The 21,369-nt window shown below is 43.4% G+C and overlaps 1 protein-coding gene across 2 annotated transcripts in view; it reads right to left on the bottom strand.

Moving 5' to 3' along the window:
* The window catches only part of LOC147711924 (prominin-1-A-like), a 487,531-nt gene that overhangs the window by 197,300 nt on the left and 268,862 nt on the right, over positions 1–21,369 (bottom strand). For both annotated transcript variants that reach the window (XM_086922649.1, XM_086922650.1), the window contains exon 5: positions 11,839–11,959. In XM_086922649.1, the coding sequence (XP_086778775.1) occupies positions 11,839–11,959 (121 nt within the window). The remainder of the gene's footprint in view (positions 1–11,838; positions 11,960–21,369) is intronic.

The raw sequence follows: 21,369 nt of genomic DNA, 5'->3' as shown, positions 1-21,369 counted from the left end.
ATTTTCCTCAGGGTCTTAAATAAGAAAAAGCAGGCAGATGTTAGACTGTTCACCTGAGATGACATATTGAGTTTGTCATCGAAGATGACTCCCAAATTCCTCACTTTCTTTACGGGTAAGGGACACTCCCCGGCTTCCGGTGGCCAACAACGATTGCCCCACATCGGCGGTCCATTTCCAAATTCAACCACTTCTGTTTTGTCTGTATTGATTTTTAAGAAGCTCCAACTCATCCACTCCATGACATCCGTCAAACAAGCATAAAATGCTTTCGCTGTTAACTCTGGCTTATCTGAGACGGAAATCACCAGCTGTGAGTCGTCAGCATACGATACAAGTGTAAAGCCATGCTTCCTTATTAGCCTGGCCACCGGCCTCACGTAGACGTTAAACAGTGTTGGCGACAGAGCTGAGCCCTGCGGCACACCATAGGGTAGATTTATACAGTCAGATTGTAGACCGTCCCAGTTCAGACTTTGTTTCTGGATGTTCAAAAAGGAGGAAAGGAGAGCAAGGGCCACCCCATTTATTCTAATCTCCTGTAGTCGCCGCACCAACACCTCGTGATTCACGGTGTCGAATGCGGGCGACAAATCAAGGAGCACAAGAATGGCCTTCCCTCCCCCATCCACTACTGTCCGAATTCCCTCCGATGCAGTAATCAGAGCAGATTCAGTGAGGTGTCTGGGGTGAAAGCCATGCTGGGATGGGTCCAGTAACCTGTTGATATCCAGGTATTCAGTTAAGGTTTTATTAATCGACCTCTCCAGAGTTTTGGCCACCAATGGCAGCCCTGAGATGGGTCGGTAGTTTCTACAGTCCGTAGGATCCAGGGTGGACTTCTTCAGAATTGGCCTAATATTAGCTGTCTTCCAAGCCACAGGGTAGCTGCCAGATATCAGCACTTGGTTGATCAGAGAGGTGAGAGTCTCGCTAATCCTCTCCGCTGCCAGGTGCATAATAGTTGGTGGACATGGGTCATGGGCCGAGCCCGATTTAATGGATTTTGAAATATTTATTACGGTCTCTTCTGATAAGGGGTTAAAACATAGCAATTGGTTTGGCATTATTTCTTCCTCCAAAGGTGGTAAACTTATGTTTGACTGAGAGATTAATGCACTGGCCAGGTCGTCAAATATGGTTTGCACCTTATTATGGAAAAAAACTGCCAGCTGTTTACAAAACGCCTGATCAGGCTTGAACCCACTACCCAGCTGAGGTTTAGTCAGAGAAGACATGGATTTAAACAACTCTTTGGTGAGTTTTCGGCTTCCTGAATTTTCAAAGTGAAATACACTCTTTTGGCTGCTAAAATAGCCTCTTTGTATCTGTTCATGGCTTGGTTATAGGCGATTTTGCTGTACTCTACTCTCCAGAGGCGCTCAAACCTTCTGCATACAACTTTTAGTTGTTTAAGTTCAGGGCCATACCATTGCTTCCTCGAAGGGCCCCTGTTTGCTATAGCGGTCTGCTCCGGAGCAACACAATTTACCGCTCCTTGAATTCACTCGTTAAATTGAGTGGCAGCCCGTTCATTATCCTTGTCTAAGGTTGGAGGGAGGTGGTCAAGGGCAGCCCCAAGACCACTCCTTGTGACCTTACTCCAGCGACGAAACGTCACCTTGGTGGCTTTATGAGAGGGCCACTTTTACACTTCCCTGGCCCTAACCTCAAAGAATACTGCTTTGTGGTCCGTCCACGGGAGTGCCTCTACGTCCCCTAGTGAAATGTCCGGGTGGTTCGGAAAAAGCCCATCTAAGGTATGTCCTCCTAAATGCATAGGTTCAAACACAAGTTGGTGCATGCCATGCACCTCCATTAAATCTAGGAGTTTACCCATGTCTGGGTTGGCAGCCACCTCAAAATGATAGTTGAAGTCCCCTAGGATTGTAAAGCACTGATAATTAATACAGGATTACAAGTAGGACATAAGGGCTGTTAAAAAGGTGGCTGTAGTGCCAGGTGGCCGGTAGACCAGTAGGCCATGTAGTGCGGTCTCGTCCTTAAGTCTAATACAGAATTGCATAGCTTCCGCCTGAAGACTGACCACAGCTTCCGTCTGCACCTTCAGGCCTTCCTTGTATATAATGGCGATCCCGCCTCCTCTACTGCCTGGTCTGTCGTAGTTAAAAAGGGCATAGCCCGGGGGTAGAGCGACATTCCAGTCAGGAATTAAGGTTGTGTCAGTCCATGTCTCCGTTAAAAAAACCAAGTCAGGGCTATGTATGTTCAGTAGTAATTCGAGCTCATACTTATGCTTAACTACGGAGCGAGTGTTCAAGAGGATACAGAGAAGCCTATTTGCTGAGGCAGCCACCTGTTCTGTAGCCCGTCCTTGGTCATTGAGAGCGGGAGGTATATGATTGGGTAGCCAAACACCCTCAGCGTTATCTCTGCGCATACAGCAGGCTTCCCCTCCCCTTGATACGGTATATTGAGCTACGTTACCGTCCAAACAATATCCGCATTGCGAGCAGATAAACATTTCCCTCTCACCGTCCAGGTTCATCATGGCTCCCGCTGTACAATAGTCCCCCTGTAACTTAATCAGCGCTTCTCTAGAGTAAATATGGGGTAACAAAAGACCAGGGGTCCTGGACCTGGGCACTATACGAGCACTGACGGACGCAGACGGGCCTGCCTTTGGCGCGCCTTCGGCACGTTCGCGCCAACATGAATTTTAAAGGGTTTGAAGCTAAAAGGCTAGTGCGCTAACCCAATGAAAGAGGGCCCGCTCTTACAGACGGACACTGCAGGGTTCTTGCGTCTATGCCAGGAGAGTATGTGACTCTGATGTAGCACGATGAAATGGTGATGTTAAAAACAATACATTTCTTTTTTTTAAATGACTCCCTAGTTCCTATCTGCAACAATGAGCACAGCTCGCAGCCTGAGTGTTAGTCAAACAGCAGAACTCCGCCCCAGAATTACACACACTGCGCGTTCGCGCCAGCGGGCGTTTTAAAGGGTTTAAAGCTAAAAGGCTAGTGCGCTAACCAAATAAAAGCGGGCCCACTCTTACAGACGGACACTGCAGGGTTCTTGCGTCTATGCCAGGAGAGTATGTGACTCGGATGTAGCACGTCAAAATGGTGATGTTAAAAACAATACTTTATTTTTTAAAATGATTCCCTAGTTCCAGTTAGCAACAATGAGCACAGCTCGCAGCCTGAGTGTTAGTCAAACAGCAGCACTCCGCCCCAGAATTACACACGCTGCGCGTTCGCGCCAGCGTGCGTTTTAAAGGGGTTGAAGCTAAAAGGCTGGTGCGCTAACCTAATGAAAGCGGGCCCGCTCTTACAGACGGACACCGCAGGGTTTTTGCGTCTATGCCAGGAGAGTATGTGACTCGGATGTAGCAAGACGAAATGGTGATGTTAAAAACAATACTTTATTTTTTAAAATGATTCCCTAGTTCCAGTTAGCAACAATGAGCACAGCTCGCAGCCTGAGTGTTAGTCAAACAGCAGCACTCCGCCCCAGAATTACACACGCTGCGCGTTCGCGCCAGCGTGCGTTTTAAAGGGGTTGAAGCTAAAAGGCTGGTGCGCTAACCTAATGAAAGCGGGCCCGCTCTTACAGACGGACACCGCAGGGTTTTTGCGTCTATGCCAGGAGAGTATGTGACTCGGATGTAGCAAGACGAAATGGTGATGTTAAAAACAATACATTTATTTTTATTCACAACTCAGCAATAATTAATCCATAACAGAGAAGGCGACTAAGATTAAATATTATATAATGCATTCAACAGACATGATTATGATGCTGCAAAGAAAAATGACATTAAACAAATATCCACTCTATATTTGTCATTTATATGTAACTCATTTGTTATTTTGGCAGACTGTCCCTCCCTTCAGGCAGAAAGACCTGGTAAATTCCCAAATGATAATTTAGATCACAACAACCAAGAGACAGAATCACTCAGCATCACATTGAGGGTATAAACAATACAGCACTCAAGAGCATACCCAACGTAGAATTGGAGCCAAATCTCTCTTATGGATGTTGTTTATAACCACAAGCACATTTATAATTATGCCTTTCTCATCTTCCATTCATAAGTGCTGTTACATGTTTCCATCCACATGATAATATCAACTAGTGACATTCATGAACAACACACATCCTATCCTTACAAAGGCCACCCAATCACCAAGACACATCCCCTTGTAAGGGTAAGCATTTTATCTCCCAATTCTTTTAGCTCGACTGCACGCACGCACACCCAGAACAACATGTAACACAAGACAAGCACACTCTTGGTCATCATGCAGAACATCAAAACACTTCCTATGTAGGCCATACTACCAGATCACAACCTTCTAACGTACTACAACCGACTGGTCTCCAGAGCACTTCAGAACCTCATCAGGGGTGTGACTTGTCATATAAATGAAACTAACATACAATATAATTAATGTCCAGTGTCTGTGTTCAGAGCCAATGTCCATGTCTCAATGCCCTATCAGTATTTCAATGCCAGTATCCCAGTATGTGTGTCCCAGTGTCCGTGTCCCATTGCTGGCATCCTAATGTCAGTAACCTAGTGTCTGAGCCTTGCTGTCAGATTCCCAAAGTCTGGTGTCAGTTGGATATGCAGAAGAAGACCAAGAGAATCCATTACCAGTGAATTCCATAAGAGACTGCATTGTATCGATGCAAGTAGAATAATGATAATCAATGGCGCTGAAGACAGCTGAACGGTTCAGCAAAACCAGAAAACTGGGGTAATTTTTATGTGCGGTCAGGATGGCATAGTCTATATTTTGTAATGTAGTTGTCTGAGCTGTAGCATGATCTGATACTGGATTGGTAGTCATGCAGGAGATTACTTCGAGACAAGAGTAGACTGTTTTTTCATTTACCATGCCACTATATGGTAGGTGACTGGCAAGGTCGTCAGGGTCTAATGTGAGTTTCTTCATGAGGAGGACCTGGTCTGTCTCAAAAGCTTCTGGGAAGATGCCTCGACTGAGAGAGGTATTGATGGTTCTCCATATATTCTGGGGGAACCCAAATCTGGGATACTCTATTGCCTCAGGGATACTTCATACATATTACACACATGCATCTCACACTGGAATAAAGGGAGGGTTAACAGTCATAGCAGACTACTCAGCTATATCAAGTAGGGCCAGTAGACATCCACCTTTACCAGAGTGCTGATTAATTAAAGCTCCCATATTCCATAACTATATCATGAGCTGCCACCGACCATTCCTTGAGTCCTGGCCTTAGCATGGGGCCATGGTCACCAATGCAGAAAGCAGTACCACTTTTGGTGGATCCCATCCCCAGCAGTGCTGAGTGCTCTAGTGTTAGTCACATCCCTTAGCAAAGTCATGCACAACACCTGCCATCGAACCCAAGGCATGAGCCGCCTTGGCTAGAAACATGGCAGGTAAAATGATGAAAGAAGGAACAGGTTGGGATAGTCTGACTGTGCCAGGAACTTTCCTCCCTACAGCCTCTTGATGTAGTGCATCACTGAACGGTGCCAGTACCCACAATTGTACTGGTAGATGGAATCCGCTGATGTGAAGCATTCGAGTTTTCAATTCCTTTGAGGTTGTGATCTGATATAGGAGCTTTTATTATTTTCAATCCAGTAATAGTTTGAAGGTATGTGTTGCTCAATAATTGGGAGGACTATGACTAAGAAGAACGTTTTGGCATATTATGAACTTTGTCAGTGTGCACTAGCAGAGGTTTAATGATTATTTGCCAGAGAAACAAGGTTTACCAGATACAAACATTATTTGATAGGTACTTTCAGGGATCTTATGCCTGCTCTTATCAGCACTGCCTGTTCACATCAGTGCTACTCCTGCTAGGTGTCCATCTGCTTCTGTTCATGTGATTGCCAATTAAATTCATCCCTTTGGGCAGGCTTTCCTGCGGCAAGTGACCAGTGTTGTGTGATTCATATTGGAAAAACACTGCCAACAGAGGTAACATCATCTTTGTTATGGACATATCTGTCCATAACAACCCTGTCTGGGTCAATTGTATCAACAGTGCAATACCACTCCAGAACACTTGTCTTTATATCGCACTTGAACCATTTTTATTTCTCTTTCTGAATATTTCATTACTCAGTGGTAATGAAACAAGACGGTACTACTGGGTAGGAGTTGAGTGGGAAACCTTAACTGCATTATAACTAAGAGCAGGCATGTTCAATCAATATTCAACAATGCATCGAATGGTGCATCGCAAGGTGTCTGTCACGTAGTACAGGGATATGTAAAGTGTCCCTTTTTTGCATTGCGGCGTATTATGCAGCCAGCAGCACCTGCTGCAATGCAAAATACAGGTTATTAAGCTGCCAATCTGGTCCAAAGTAGACACGAAAATTGCATTTGAAATAGATCAATATGCCTCAATTAAAGTGGACATATATCGTAATTAAAGACAAAGGGAGCAGCAAGGAAGTATGGGGCATATTACCAGCAATAGCGATAATTATCGCTATTGCTTGGTTAGAGACATACATTTACCGCTGAGCTGCGGCGATTTTTACCGCAAATAAACCTTGGTATTACCTAGGTTGATCTCAAATGCGATAAAAATCGCCGCAAATGAATGAACATCGCTGAAAAGTCAGCGATATTCATGCATTACCGAGCTAATGCTCTTAGCCATGTTATCCACCTCCCATTGGATAACATGGCTAAGCAGGGCAGGTGTTAGCTTTTGGAGATATTCGCGCTTAGCGCGAATATCTCCAAAAGTTGGTAATAGGAGATAGCGATGTTAGCGACTGTTTTCAGTCGCTAACATCTTGGCACGCCCACTTTGCATGTCATTAGTGATAAATATCACTGACATGCAAAGTGGGGCCCAAGATGGTCGCTATCTCCTACTAGCTGTCGCTAACTGGTGTTAGCGACAGCTAGGTAATAGGGAGATAATTTTATCTCCGCTTTCTTGGCTTTTAAAGCAAAAAAAGCGGAGATAAACCCCCTTGATAATATGCCCCTATGTTACCAGGGACACACTCAAATTAAGTAACACATGTTATTTATTTTCAACAATATGCAAAAATAGTTCAGGTCCTCACATAAAAGTGACAGCAAGCGTGATGTGGTGAGTGAGGGTGACTTTAAAATATATACATCGCATTGACAACATAAGGTGGAAACTCCTAATTGACAACTTATAAAAAATGCAAGGAGTTCCTTGTTCTAGGGGGTCCATGGCGTTTTGATTTCAGTGACTTGAGATCATCTTCAGGACAGAGCGTATGTGAGCAAGAAGAATTGGGACAACCGGTCGAAACCGGTATTATGGAAAATTAATTAAATCAAGGTGGACGCAGTGAGTAGAGTTTGGCAGTATATAGGATAATTAGCCGATGACAGGTGGACGCCATGGTGGGCGTCTGAAATAGGGCGCAGCAATGATCCAGGTGAATGGTAATTAAACTTGGAAGGGTGGTCGAATTAGGTGCTTAAACGCTGCGGCAGATAAACCTACAGGGGAGAACCCTCAAGTCTAGTCCGTTCAGTCGTTGTTCTTCAGCACCCCAGAAATCTAAGATTGAGCAATGGCCGGTCCAACCAGCGTAGACCGACTCATGTGGTCTTGCCTCAAATTCGGGTACTACGACTGAACAGAGTCGACTTGAGAGCTTTCTCCTACAGGTTTATCTGCTGTAGCGATTAAGCACCTAATTCTTCCACCCTGCTCTTCTGGGCCAGTGCTGCACCCTATTTCAGACGCCCACCAAGGTGCCCACCTGTCATCGGCTAATTATCCTATATACCGCCAGAGACTACTCACTGCGTCCACCTTGAATTAATTAATTTTGCCTAATACCAGCTTCGACTGGTTGTCCCAATTCTTCTTGCTCACATACGCTCTGTCCTGAAGATGATCTCAAGTCATTGAGATCAAAACGCCTTCGACCCCCTACAACAAGGAACTCCTTGCATTTTTTATAAGTTGTGAATTAGGGGTTTCCACCTTATGTTGTCAAGGCGATATATATTTTAAAGTCACCCTCACTCACCGCATCACGCATGCTGTCACTTTAAATGTGAGCACCTGAACTATTTTTGCATATTGTTGAAAATAAATAACATGTGTTACTAAATTTGAGTGTGTCCCTGGTAACATACTTCCTTGCTGCTCCCTTTGACATTAATTACCATATATGTCCACTTTAATTGAGGCATATTGATCTATTTCTAATGCAATTTTCGTGTCTACTTTGGACCACATTGGCCTCTTAGTAACCAGTGTTTCCTAATACATTATTTTAACCCAGGTACAAGGATTGGGGTTCCCTTGTTTATCTTACTATGCAATGCAAAATGCAGGCATTGCGACCACCATGGTGACAGTTGCATCAAAATACCTACTGTGGAACCGCCAACAGTGGTCCCAATCCCTGATAGGGTGGCAGGCGGATGCAAGTCCGCCTGCCATCGTAATCGGGCACTTAGAGTTGTTGATTCTGAAATTAACCTGGGTTTTAATTAAATTGATAAGCAAAGAGTTGAGCTTTACATGTGCCAGTGCTATGTCAATGGCAAGCTGAAGGCCCATGGGGGGTTTATCTTTAAGGAGGCTCTGATCAGTGTAGGAGATGCACTGCAGGAGTGAATGTCAAATTCAGCAGAAACATACAGCAGAGGAGGCTAGAGCTCAACTCACAAACATTTAGGTTAAATTTCAGCTGTGCAACAACACAACCTTGTTTCATGCCCCTATCATGCCTCACTTTGGTAATCAGGGCATTATTGGGTAGCCACAATTGGCCCAAAGTGTCTGAATGTAACTCGTTGAGTATTACCACCAATTTCCTGCGGACTGATAACCTCAACAGGTTTTTCTCACAGCCGGCATTGAGTCACAGTATTGAAAGCCATGGAATAGCCAAAGAATGCACAATATATCGACATGAGGAGAATCCCGGCAAGCATCTTGAACGGGAGGTTCAGCACAGATAATATCCAGCAAATATTCTGAAGCAGCCTATGGCTTCTTTCACAAACAGGCAATAATAAAGCCCCCATTCCCTATCACTGGGTATTTGCTGATCTCCAATATACACTGAGGTAGAGATGACAAGATTTGTGCCCAGTGGCGTAGCAAGGGAGCCGGGGAGGAGGAGGCCCGCCCCGGGCGGCACAAGTTTTGGGGGCAGTAGCCACCCGCTGCTCTTACCTGCTGCTGCGTTGGGTGGCAATAGCAGAGGAATCAATCGCCAGCAGCCCCCTGCTCTTACGGCCACCGATGGGCAGCAAAGGCTGGGATTGCCAATGGCAAAAGCCTAGATTTCAGGACATTGTTGGTCCAACCATCAGGGCGAATTGAAAAGATTCCTTTCCTGGAGTGATATCTCAGTGATCTGAACCTTTGCTACTCAAACAACGCAGGGATCTGCTTGAACACTGGCAAGACCAACTCGCCCTTCCATCTTCTTAAACTATAAATTGAATACTATAAATTGAGAAATAGTAACATCTATCGTTTACAGCTCTTAGGAATGGCACAAGTGCGGTATGAAGTGCTATATAAAAATGAATTCTTCTTATTATAATACTGCTATTGATTCCATCAACTAACTAAGCAATAATTTGTTTGAAAGTAATGATACCTGAGCATAGATCAATAGGGGAAACCAATAAAGGAATGGAACACAACAAATCAACAAGAGTTGCCTACTCAGGTTCACCAATAGGTGGAGGGCCAGCACCTACCATTACCTGTTGCAGCACATTTTGGGTCTTGTCTACAAATATCTTTTATCTGTCTCTAGGCAAAAGTCTCTTGTGGACTATATCCAAAACAAACAGGGGCAGATTTACAAGCCCCTCGAGACACTTTTGCGCCACTGTTGCGTCACTTTTTGTGACACAGCGGCAGAGTAAACAATGCACCACATTATGGCCCATTTACAATATGACGCATCTAGGAAGATGCGTCACGTTGTAAAGCCCTGCGACACATTATAACTGGGTCAGGTATAATGTATGCAGGGTGGGCGTTCCCACGCAAAAAGCCATGTAGAACTGACACAGTGAAATTTACAACATTATACTGCGTCACTCTACGCCTTCACTGCATCAAAATCCCTATGCTTGCTCAGACCAGGTGTAAGGAATGACGCAAGGCTTTTTAAATGGGACTCACCCATCTGTTGTGACACATTGCTGGACTTGCATCACTTTCATGAGCAACTCTAGCAATGCGTCACTTTTGATCAACAGATTTGTCAAAATTTCTGACGCATCTGTTAATCCTTGCACCATGGTGCGCAGTATTGTAAATATGGCACATCTATGGTGGCGCATGGGTTTCGTTGGGAGGCGCAGGGAAACTGACATATCTGTACAGATGCATCAGTTTCTTGTAAATCCGCCCCACAGTGTACTTAGAACCCGCCCATTGCTTATCATTGGTTAGCTTTATTATCACTCTAATTTGCTTGCTTCTTATTCGATGATTTTCCTTCCTCCTATTGTGTTTGCCCCTGCCCTGGACCATAGTTTCTTAACCATGCTTTTGCTTGGCTGACTTGTATCTTTGCACTGCTCACATGCAGTGAAATACTTTTTTCTTTTTTATTAAGCACTAGATGAGAGTGCAAATGTGTTTTTTTGCTTTCTCCCTTGTGCTGCTCCCCCCGCCCCCAAATACCCATTCTACAATTGATTCCATTCACCCCTCCCAACCTGCACTTCTGTTACTCTCGTATCCACCGCGGTCCTTAAAAAATATTTACAGTTTCAGTTTCAGAGGGCCCAGCAGCTGTCATTTGCTGCTGTGCCACTCGGCAGTACAAAAAAAACTTTTTTAATGCACCTCCATTGCTCTCTCACCCACCACCCGCTCCCCATTGTTATGACCCATCTGTTCTTCCTCCATCCTCACTGTCCATTGAAAATGTATTTATGTATTTATTGGAGGGCTTGGCAGCCGCCATTTGCAGTTGGACTGCTCTGAATTGCTCAAAGTGCTTTTGGTATAAGAAAATTTCATTTCTAATTTATTTTCAGATCAAATAGCGTCTGCCATTTTAAATCGTGAATAATAATAATTTTAAAAAAACAAATAATAAATACTTGTGAATAAATAAATATTTTTTTAAGTTCAAATTGCGTCATTCGGTAGACAGGCGCATGCATGTGTCATCAGGGATACCTTCACATGCGTTATCATGCAAGCGCACTCATACATTATCACAGATGTGTATGCATACAGAATGATGAATTACCAGCATCGATTGCGTCATTGCTGCTTTTTATTTTTTTCATTCTTTTTTTGCAGATGCTGCATAAAATCGGCAAAAAGGCTTGGCAAAAGCCAATAAATCAACAAAACTAGTCCTGTTGGCTTTGCCAATGCCTGTTCTAACCAAATGCTAGAAAGATTTCTCTTTCCTGTTCTCGATAAAGGCAAATATCTTATTCCTGCAATCTTCTAAACATTTACATTTCTTTTTCTTGATTATAATTTCTAAGTTTCTTGTTCTCAAACCTGTGTCGCTTGTTGTTTCTTGTTCTTTAGTAGCCCAGTTTCAGGTTGCTAATAGCTTGAAATACTTCCAGAAAATTGACGACAATTTTGCATCAAAACATAAGTCCATTCATATTTGTAGATGTTACATTTGTGTTCAGGACCTTAGATATGTATCATAGAACCAGTGAAAAGACTCTATATAAAATCAAACGTTCGCCTAACAAAGAGAATTCCCGCCACAATCGATTGTGATTCAAATTGGCGCCATTCATTCCTATTCCAAGACAGTGACCGGCGTGCAATCTAGCGAACACACGCATGTTGTAAATCTATTCATTGCCATAGATACCAGGAACGTACCTTCTGGACTGACGTGAGAAAAATGTTCACGTTGTTCACGGTGTCGTTGAAAGAGTAATAGGTTTTATTCACCGCGTTCCCCATGTTGCCGTTGCTGATAAACATGCAAATATTTCCAGCCCTACAATACAAGAAAAAACACTCTAATATGGGCACTCGTAACAATTCTGATCATTAAAAAAATGGGAAAAATACATTACGTAATACATTGGTGACCTAATTTACAGTGTAGTGTTTTTTGACCATTAAATAGACTGATTAACAATAACTAGAATACGTGTGGTGATTAATTACTCAGCATTACGTTTTTTCACCCAGCTGCAAATCTACAGCAACCAGACAGTTCTTAACGTGTAGTAAAATTATCCGCAAAATCACTTGATAATTTTGCCTACAATCAAACGTCATTATGCATATACAAACCATGACGAGAAGTTTGCAAAAATATGCTGAACTGTCAAACAAGTGCAGAAAGGACCCTTCACATCAGCATACACACCACAACCACCACAACAGAACTAGATGCCTCTGAGGCGCCAGGACAGCCAGGTGCTGCAGTCAAGATGGGTGCACGTGTCAGCAGATATTGGGAGGCTTACTCGTCACACTCTTGTACGTGTGGAAAAGACTGTTCGTTAGAAGCAGGCAGAGTGCTCAACATACACCCTTGGGCTAAGCTTCTCACTCCAATAAGCCAAATCTTTGATATAACAAAACCCTCTAAAGCCAATCTGTACTATTCTCATGTTATGCTGTAATGTTCCCTTTCACCTTGGTCCTAGCTGCTCAGCCAGTGTGAGTGTTCTGTGTAGAATGTTTTTGTGATTGACATGAGTGGAATGCTTGGGTGTCTGGTGTGAGTGTTGTCAGTTGGAAGATGGGCTGAACAGCTAGCAGGCTGCTCCTGGTGGGGCTCTGTATCTATTCTTCTTATGGACTTAATAAACTACTTGAAACTCAGCTCGGCTACGTCTACTATGTCTTCTGAACACTTGGACATGCTTCATTCTTCTCACTGAAAAAAGTACTTTATGTTTGAGTGTAAGGGTTGTTGAACACACAAATGCGACATGTGCGTTTTCCTGCCACGTCGCGGAGCCAGTTTTACAAAGAGTGGATGTCTGGAAAGCACAGCTCATAGCTCAAAAGGCAGTCTTTATGCTTTCTATCGAGGTGGACATTCAGTGTTTTGGGCACGTGCTCTGCATCACAATTTGAGGAGGACTATCTGTTCAGAAGGAAAAAATAGAATTTGTGTTTAACTTTACATTGTGGCAGTGAGACTCTATTCTGGAAGCCCTCTATTGTCAAGTCCTCGAGTGACCACATAACGTTTGCAAGGATCTACTAAGTGCAACACAGGATCAACATGGCACAGCGCAAGTTTTCGTTCTGGCAACCATTTCAACATGTCACTTTTCCTGTTGTACTGTTCCAGCTCTGTAACTGTAGCAGTGCTGACAATTTGTTTTGGTAGCATTTGTAAGCCATGAACTGTATCTCAGCTGTTGTGTTTTGTGAGCCAAGAGAGGTTCAACACCTTTTTGTCTGTCATTGGTGGTGTCCGCTGAGACATCCAGACTGTGGGCGTTAGTTAACCGCCGTGCTGCGGTTCAAAAGACTGAGGCGGGAATCACAAACAGCACGCGCAACCTTACCTGAAGTTTCTTCATGGGAATTGTTGGCCTCTCGTCTCGGTCAGTTTATTCCTACATTAATACACACTGATCAATGTGGGTTTGTACCGAGTAGAAATACGGCACTTAATATCAGACGACTCCACCGGGTCATATTGGGCACACTTGACACAGGTACCAAAGAGGGATGCATATCACTTGATTTGAGACAGGCATTCGATTCTTTGCACTGGGACTATATGTTCTATGCCCTTACACAGTTTGGTATACCAGATGAATATATAGCATGGGTGCGATTACTATACACAAACCCCACCGCATGGGCGCGTACAGGCCAGCACATCTCAAGACAATATATGGTGGCCCGGGGAACCAGGCAGGGCTGCCCCACGCAGTTATAGAGGTGTTTGGCTCTGGTTCACCCCTTAGCTGTCACCTACCCAGCCGGATGTCGGACACTGTTTTTCCTCATCTCCCCGTTGTGCCTTTTACACCCTCCCCCTCCTCTTTCCTCCATTATTCTCCTTCTACCTCCCATATTACTTCCCACTCTCTCCTAATCTTCTCTCCCCTTGCCTTTTTTCCCCTCATGTGTATGCAATGCTTTTGTACTCCTGTAATTCCTGTAACTACGCTCCAGTAACTGATGTAACTTTGTAACCATGTTCTGAAACAAAGTTTCTTCCTCATGTAAAGCGCTCTGATACCTCCGGGTCTAGCCAGCGGTATATAAAACTCAATAAATAAATAAATAAAATCTTCTATAACAACATGGCTTCTTCCAAGTCTTTGGCTGCATCTGGACGCCTGCACGCATGGACGCGCTGTGAGCCATCCAGCTTATCGTCACGAATGTGCGGCCATCTTGGGGTTGGCTGCCTCATTCTAAAGTACTGTTATTTTGGTTCCTGGTTTTTTTTTTTTGCCAACACAAGTTCGACTCCTTTATGGAGGTGTCCTGTAACGTTGCTGCTTCTGCAACACGATTTAGTGCACAGTCTTCTATGTATTGGACTGCATCGGAGTGGTCCCATCTTTCGGCTTGCAGAACTTTAACACACCAAATCTGCTAGGGGGAGGGTATCTTTGTACATTTTTTTCTCATGGTTGTGAAGAGACTCGAAGACTCGCCCTCGGCTCGCCTGGTAATCTTTGTTTAAATCTTAGTTCCATTTCCAAATTCAGTCAGTGCTTCCGTGAGTTAAGAGTACCCAACGTTCTCTAGTTATTTGAAAAACAGTCTGCCTCAATATCGTCTCTTAAATCTTAAGACTCCACTTAAGTCAGTTTCACGCAGAGTATTTAAGTCTTTGCAGCTAGTCATTTCTTAGTTGTAGTGCTTGTATGGTTTACATCTTGTTGATAATTCTTCCTGGGAAGGGCCATGAAAATGTTCTTCACCTTCAACCTTTTGAGTTAAGTTTTTATGTCTAGCACAACTCGGGTGGGAGATCGCCCACCAGCCTGGTTTTACAGGTTTTGTTGTCATTAGGGCCCAGATGTAGGTAATAGCAAATTAACGAATGGTAAATACCGAATTTTACCGATTCGGTATTTACTATTTGGTAATTGCTATGTAGGTAAAATATTCGGTAAAAATACTGAATCTGTAAGATTCGGTAATTACCGATTTGGTAATTACCGAATCTGTATTTGCCATTGATTCCTATGGGCCTTGAAGCCCATAGGATTCCATAGCAAATACCGATTCGGAAATTACCGAATCAGTAAATTTACAGATTTTACAAGGGGGACAGGGTGTCACTTTGACACCCTGTTTCACCCCTGTTTCTGGCTTGTGTGCCATGTGACACACAGATATGCCCTTAGGGCATGTCTGTGTGCCACATGGCACAGGTGTACATGCACAGATGTGCATGTACACTGGAATTCGTTATTTACCATGGAATAGTATTCCATGGTAAATAACGATTCAGTAAGGGCCTGTGGCACTGATTACAGTGCCACCTACATATGGATTTACAGAATCAGTATATTTACCGATTCGGTATTTTACGGATTCTGTAAATTTACCGAATCGGTAAATATACCGATTCTGTAAATATGAGGCCCCCTACATGTCAAATCCCAAATACCGGTCGGTAACGGCCAAAATCGGACGTTACCGACCGGTATTTGGCGACCTACATCTGGCCCTAGATCTCTTACGTCCTTCTTTCTGACATTATATCCCTGCCTAGGGGATAGGGGTGAGTCTCTGACCCATGTTACTTCTTTACATTCTTGTTACAGTTTTGCTAAGCCTTTGTACCTTGACTCTAGGTGTTGGTTTAAGGGTTTATTCCCTTGCTACGTTTGGTATGGGTTTTAGTCCCATTTCCTTGTCATTTGTCTATCTACATTTTTGTTGTTAACCCTTACGCTGTTTGGGTTATGGGTGTTTTTCCCCATTTGCATATGTTTGATACTTCTTTACTTTTCAGGTGTGTTTTTGGGTGTTAGTCCCACCACCTCATTTTGCGTCATGTTGTGTGTAAGCCGACACGCACCTCACCTTGCCATTTTTTGTAGGTCGCCCTGCGCCTCATGCTGTCAAGTTGTGTGTAAGGCGCCTCGCGCTTCACGTTGTCATGTTGTGTGTAAGTAGCCCTACAGTTCAAAATGTTGTGTTGTGTGTAAGTCGCCATGTGCCTCATCCTGCTTTTATGTCGTCATGTTGTGTGTGTAAGTCACCCTGCACTTCACGTTGACATATTGTGTGCGTTTGCCACACTGTGCTGCACCTGTGTTGTTTTCTTGTGCTGCATTTGTTCTTGGGTGTTAGTCCCATACTACACTAGTTGTTACACTGCTTTTAGCATGTGTTCCTCACATGAGGGGTGGCGTATTGGGTAATGGTTGCCTTCCCCACAGTCGCCTTACTTGACGAGTACTTCCTTGGGTGTCGTCCACCCACAGTGTTTTAGTCTTGGGGGATTTCCTTCAACAAGGACAGTGTAATGAAATGTTCTACTGTCTTTTGTCAGTCCCCTCTTCCTACACCTGCCTTCCGGTATCTGTGACACAAATTCCTCCTTTTGATTCGTATGCCCAAACATTTTTTTCATAAATATCTACAACTGCTAACTTCCCTTCTATGCTATTGAGAACAGTCCTTTCTCCACCATCGTCACTACAAATTGCACCACATTCTCCTGTTGCTATTCCAAGCCAACGCTGTCACTCTTTTTCCTTTTGGTTAAACTTCACACAAACTCCATCCATACCTGCTGAATGCTGTCCTCATGGATGCTGCAGTCTCGCGCTCGTCCACCTACTTCCCGCAGCATGGTCAGTACTCGTTCTTCACAATAATTCTGCAAAATATTCAGCTTCAGGCATCTCACATTCAGTAGCCATAACACTCCTTGGTTAGCTGCTGTCCTCTTACTGATCACACTCACCACTGCATGGTTATCACACATGAACATCACTCTCCTATTGGCCAACTCTCCCCTCCAAAGATAAAAAAAAAGTAGTAGTGGAAAAATTTCCAAGAACGCAATGGAGTAGTTTTCAATCAGCCGCCCCGCTCTGCACAATATTTTCTGCTCCAGTTCACTCCAAATCCTCCTGCCTCCAATGCATCTGAGAACATCCTGACATCCCACTTATACAGGCCAGGGGATAGCCACACCATCACTTTATTGTACTCATAAAAAATATGTACCATGTATGTAATTCCCTCCTCACTCAATGATCAGTACTCTGTGGTGGGGTTTAGAAGTCCCTGTGAACAACGCTAATCATCTACAGAACAACCTGGCCGGTAGAACCACTCCAAAGGCAAAATGTAGGTGTCGCAAAACGCTTTACCTTCCTCAACTCGCATTTGTCCCTTGTCAACATCTTCTGCATCAGTCCATGCAACTTTGCTGGCTCCTAGGTAATATGGAGACCATAGCTACAGAGTCCAGTTACATCCCCAGGAATGCCTGGATCAAGGCAGGCCCATCGGTCTTTCCTTCTTCAAGTTGGTGGCCACATTCTGCATCACTGCCATCAGCCGTGTATATTTTCCATTGCTCTCTGCCCTCCCCACAGTCAGTAAGCCTTCTAAATAATGGATCACTTGCTCTTAACCTGCTACAGATTTTACCACCGATTCCAGGAAGGTACTGAAGCACACAAATGCTGCACAAGACAGTGAACACCCAAACAGCATTTCCTGTTGACAAAATATTGTCCCCCAAACTGAATTCCTAGTAAGAAAAAGCCTGATGTGGAAAAAGCAGGCACCCCCTCTGGCACTGCCCATTTGTGTCTACCACTCTATCTCTGCATACAGGGCCACTTTAGCGCAGGGGCGCCAGGAGCAACAATGATTGTTGCTGCACTCCCCATCCATGGTGGAAATGGTGACCACCTTCACCATGGATTCCCTCACACCACCTTTCAACAGCGCCCCTCAATTCTCCATAACCACTCTCTTTCAAAATAATTTAATGATGTATATAGCATCACCCATACCAGTGTAGGGTGTCAGAGCACTGCCTCACACACACCTTACACAGAGACAATGAAGCATACATGTGTACATCAGTGCATAGGAAATGTTACATAAGGCCGAGGACTACAAGGTGTAGGAGTCACACGTCATTCATACTGGTAGTTTAAGAGTGCGTGGTCTGAGAAGCACAAACTTACAACTGAAAATGGAACACCATAGTTGGGGTTCCTCTTCACTAATACGAATCGAATTCTACCCAAATGAACCCTTTTTGCAACATTAATCTATGCTCTAATCTACACTTTGCAGTGTGCTTGCAGTTCTTTGATGACAGTTGATAATTTACTGTTCTATATTCTGATTCTAACTTATAAACTGCAAGTAACAAAATGATTTATCTTAGAAAAGCAGTAACCCGCTGACCTATTTACATTATATGCACTTTGTGATCTGCATGGTACACGTTCATTGCAGCAGGTGTCTTAAACCTCTGTGCTACTTTATGATCAGTCAAAACCTCACCTAGACACAATTCTGATCTTCTTCCAGGAAGAACATCAAACACCGGAGTTATCTTGACATTTTTATCGTTGCCTGGAAACGTCTGGAGGCCAGGTATGTGGCAGCAGGTACTTTTAGAACCAAAATAAACTTCCAGACTCGACACCCCCTGCGTAGCAAGAGCTTTGGTGCCCATCTCTGTCACGTGCCAACAACTCCCTATGGTCAATTGGGACGTCACCGCACCCACGCGGGAGATACCATGTGGGCAGACCGTCCATCATTCTTGCGTGCGAAGATTGCACCGACACTTCTGCAAATGGTGTCTTCACCACATCTGCCTCCATGACCTTCATCTCCAGTCTAGTTACATTGGGGTTTGCACCAAGATGTAAGGTGTGATCATTTTATGGGCAGTTTGTATAGTGGACAACTGATCATTATCTTTAAAACAAGCCTTGTCAGAACCATTAGATCTAGCTTGCATTTGAGTACTGGCTAAAACATTAAAAACAGAGTGCTGCAGTGAAAAAGAGAAATCAAAAAAAGTTATTTTCTTTATATGATGCATTTAGGTCCCTCATGCTTTGTAGTTGAAGCACTCCATAGGAGGTGGAAAGAAACGCCAAATAGATAATAGTATGACGTGAGAGGGTAATACTGCTATGGGTGGAGCCAAAGCCCATGGTATGAATGTTTAATTTAAAGAATTCATAATCGAAAAATTGCTCAGTTATTTTCAAATCTCACTGGGCTCTCGCTTACTACATGCTCTAAAATTGGTTGAAATCCAAATGGCGGTTGCTTTGTAGTTGGACAAATATGCCTATGGGAATTGGAATGGGAAACGCTAACTGCTTCCCCTCGACCAATCTGCATGAAAATGTCCAGTACTAAACCTATTGTGTAAGTGCTATCTTTTGTCAACGTTTCATGCACATTCAATTAAATGTTCAAAGTTATCACAGATGAAAAAGAACACATCGAGTATGAATAAACCAAATTAACCATAAATACAGATTGGTAATACCTAACTCTGTGATATACAGATTATTCCATTAAAAAGTCTGATAAAGGGAAGTTATGGCTATGATCTGAATTTTTAAAACATCCTAACTTTTGCCAGGTAAGTTGAGACATGACATCAACAATGAAATCCCTGGTGACTCGACTTGCTCAATTCCTAGCTAGTACTGATGCAAGGGGGTATTGTTAACATAGTATGGACAAACGTTGCACCCTCTATCTAGCACCTGCAAGGCATGGCTGTAGATTCTAGGGGTACTGAGGTCAAATGCTGATAACATGGCATCCTGGAATACTACAGACTGTGCCAAACTATTACTGGGCACAACGGCAGGTCATGCCTAATTTGTACTGGGCCAAGGTGCCAGGGTGAAGGGCATGGCTGAAGCTATTTACTGTGCTTTGTTACTGTTGGTTATGGCTGTATTATTTGCCCCAAATGCATTGGGAACTAGAGCCCTGGAGGGGGAAACTGAACACAATGGCAGCAGTTGTATTCTTACTTCCCAGGAATCCCATGTCGGAATTTCAATGGAAAATGCAATTTTTCTCTCTTCTTTACCAAAGTAAACAGCACTTTCGAACATGAAACTTTGTGTCAATAACATACTTTTTTGGGAGACTTTTATTCAGGTTTGTTGTACAAAGCCAAAGTTATAAATATTTCCCTAAGGCTGCGCTCAGTGCTAGGATGCAACAGTACTAATCGAACTAAGTAGACTAAATGCGCTTCTGCTTTGTACCTACTAGAGCTAGTGCAGATTCTTAGTTAGGACCAGGGGTAGGGAAAGGAGTACTGCTCGCATTAGGGGTAAGATCAGGGCTACAAGCTAGAGTTACATGAATTCCTTCACATATGTTTGCTTTGAAAAAAGAAGCTGCACATTGCCAAGGAACGATTTAGGATCATATAATTAAATACAGCCTCTTTTCCTTAGAAAGTGTATTTTAACCTCTGTGATAATAGGTCCAACCCTCTATGGTGATAAGGTGGCACCTACTGTACTCAAGCCTCTCAACATTCCAGGATTTATTTACTGGTTTGCTAACTGAGTGAGGCAAACCAACCACCTCTGAACCAAGCAGCCGGGTTCATACATTACAAGAAGGTACATGGGAGAATAAGTGTCTTAACTGCGAGATTAGGTTAGAGTTTAAATTGGGATTCCATATTTTTTGATCATCCTATAACTTTTTCCCTTCTAGACCAATTAGCACAAAATTGTACAGGATGGACAACAATTCCTTTATTGGCACAAATAATAATTGCCACCCCCCTAGTGGTACCCGATTGCTTGGAACAAAAGATTTCCTGAACCCACTTGCATTTTATAAAAACATCTCTGCATTTATTGGCTTCCAAATGAGTCTCCTGCAGGAGAATTAATGATGCTCCGGCATTCTCTAAGAAATGGGAAATGTTAAATTGTTTCTTATAACTCCCTAATCCATTCACATTCCAGGAGAGGATTATAGTTTGGCTAGCTTGCATACTCTAGTTTTAAATTTTGAATGTGGCTGATAACACACCTTAATACCTTATCCGAGTGATAAGTGATCACAAAAAATAACTTTTTTATGGTGTCTGAGGACATTTTTTGTTTTTTTCCCCCCCTTCCCCTGGAGCACCCACCCCCCCACCCTGCGGGGAACCCTTCCCTCCTGATTGGCGAAAATGCCCTAGGAGGCCCTGTTCCCTGATTGCCCCACTCAAAAGTAAAGCAAAACATATGTCTGGGTCTCATCCCCCTAACTTTACTGTTCACTTTCTGCAAAACTCTCTAAAAGAAACTCTTAACTTAACTAAATATGTAAGCTGTTTATTTATTTATTTTTTTTTCTCTTTTTTTTTTTGTTTTTTTTGAGTTCCCTTTTATTTATATACATATATGTTTTTTTTTTTTTTTTCTCCCCCCT

The sequence above is a fragment of the Lissotriton vulgaris genome, chromosome 5, assembly GCF_964263255.1.
Source record: "Lissotriton vulgaris chromosome 5, aLisVul1.2, whole genome shotgun sequence".
Classification (NCBI taxonomy): Eukaryota; Metazoa; Chordata; class Amphibia; order Caudata; family Salamandridae; genus Lissotriton; species Lissotriton vulgaris.
This window is presented reverse-complemented; position numbering and strand designations above follow the sequence as displayed.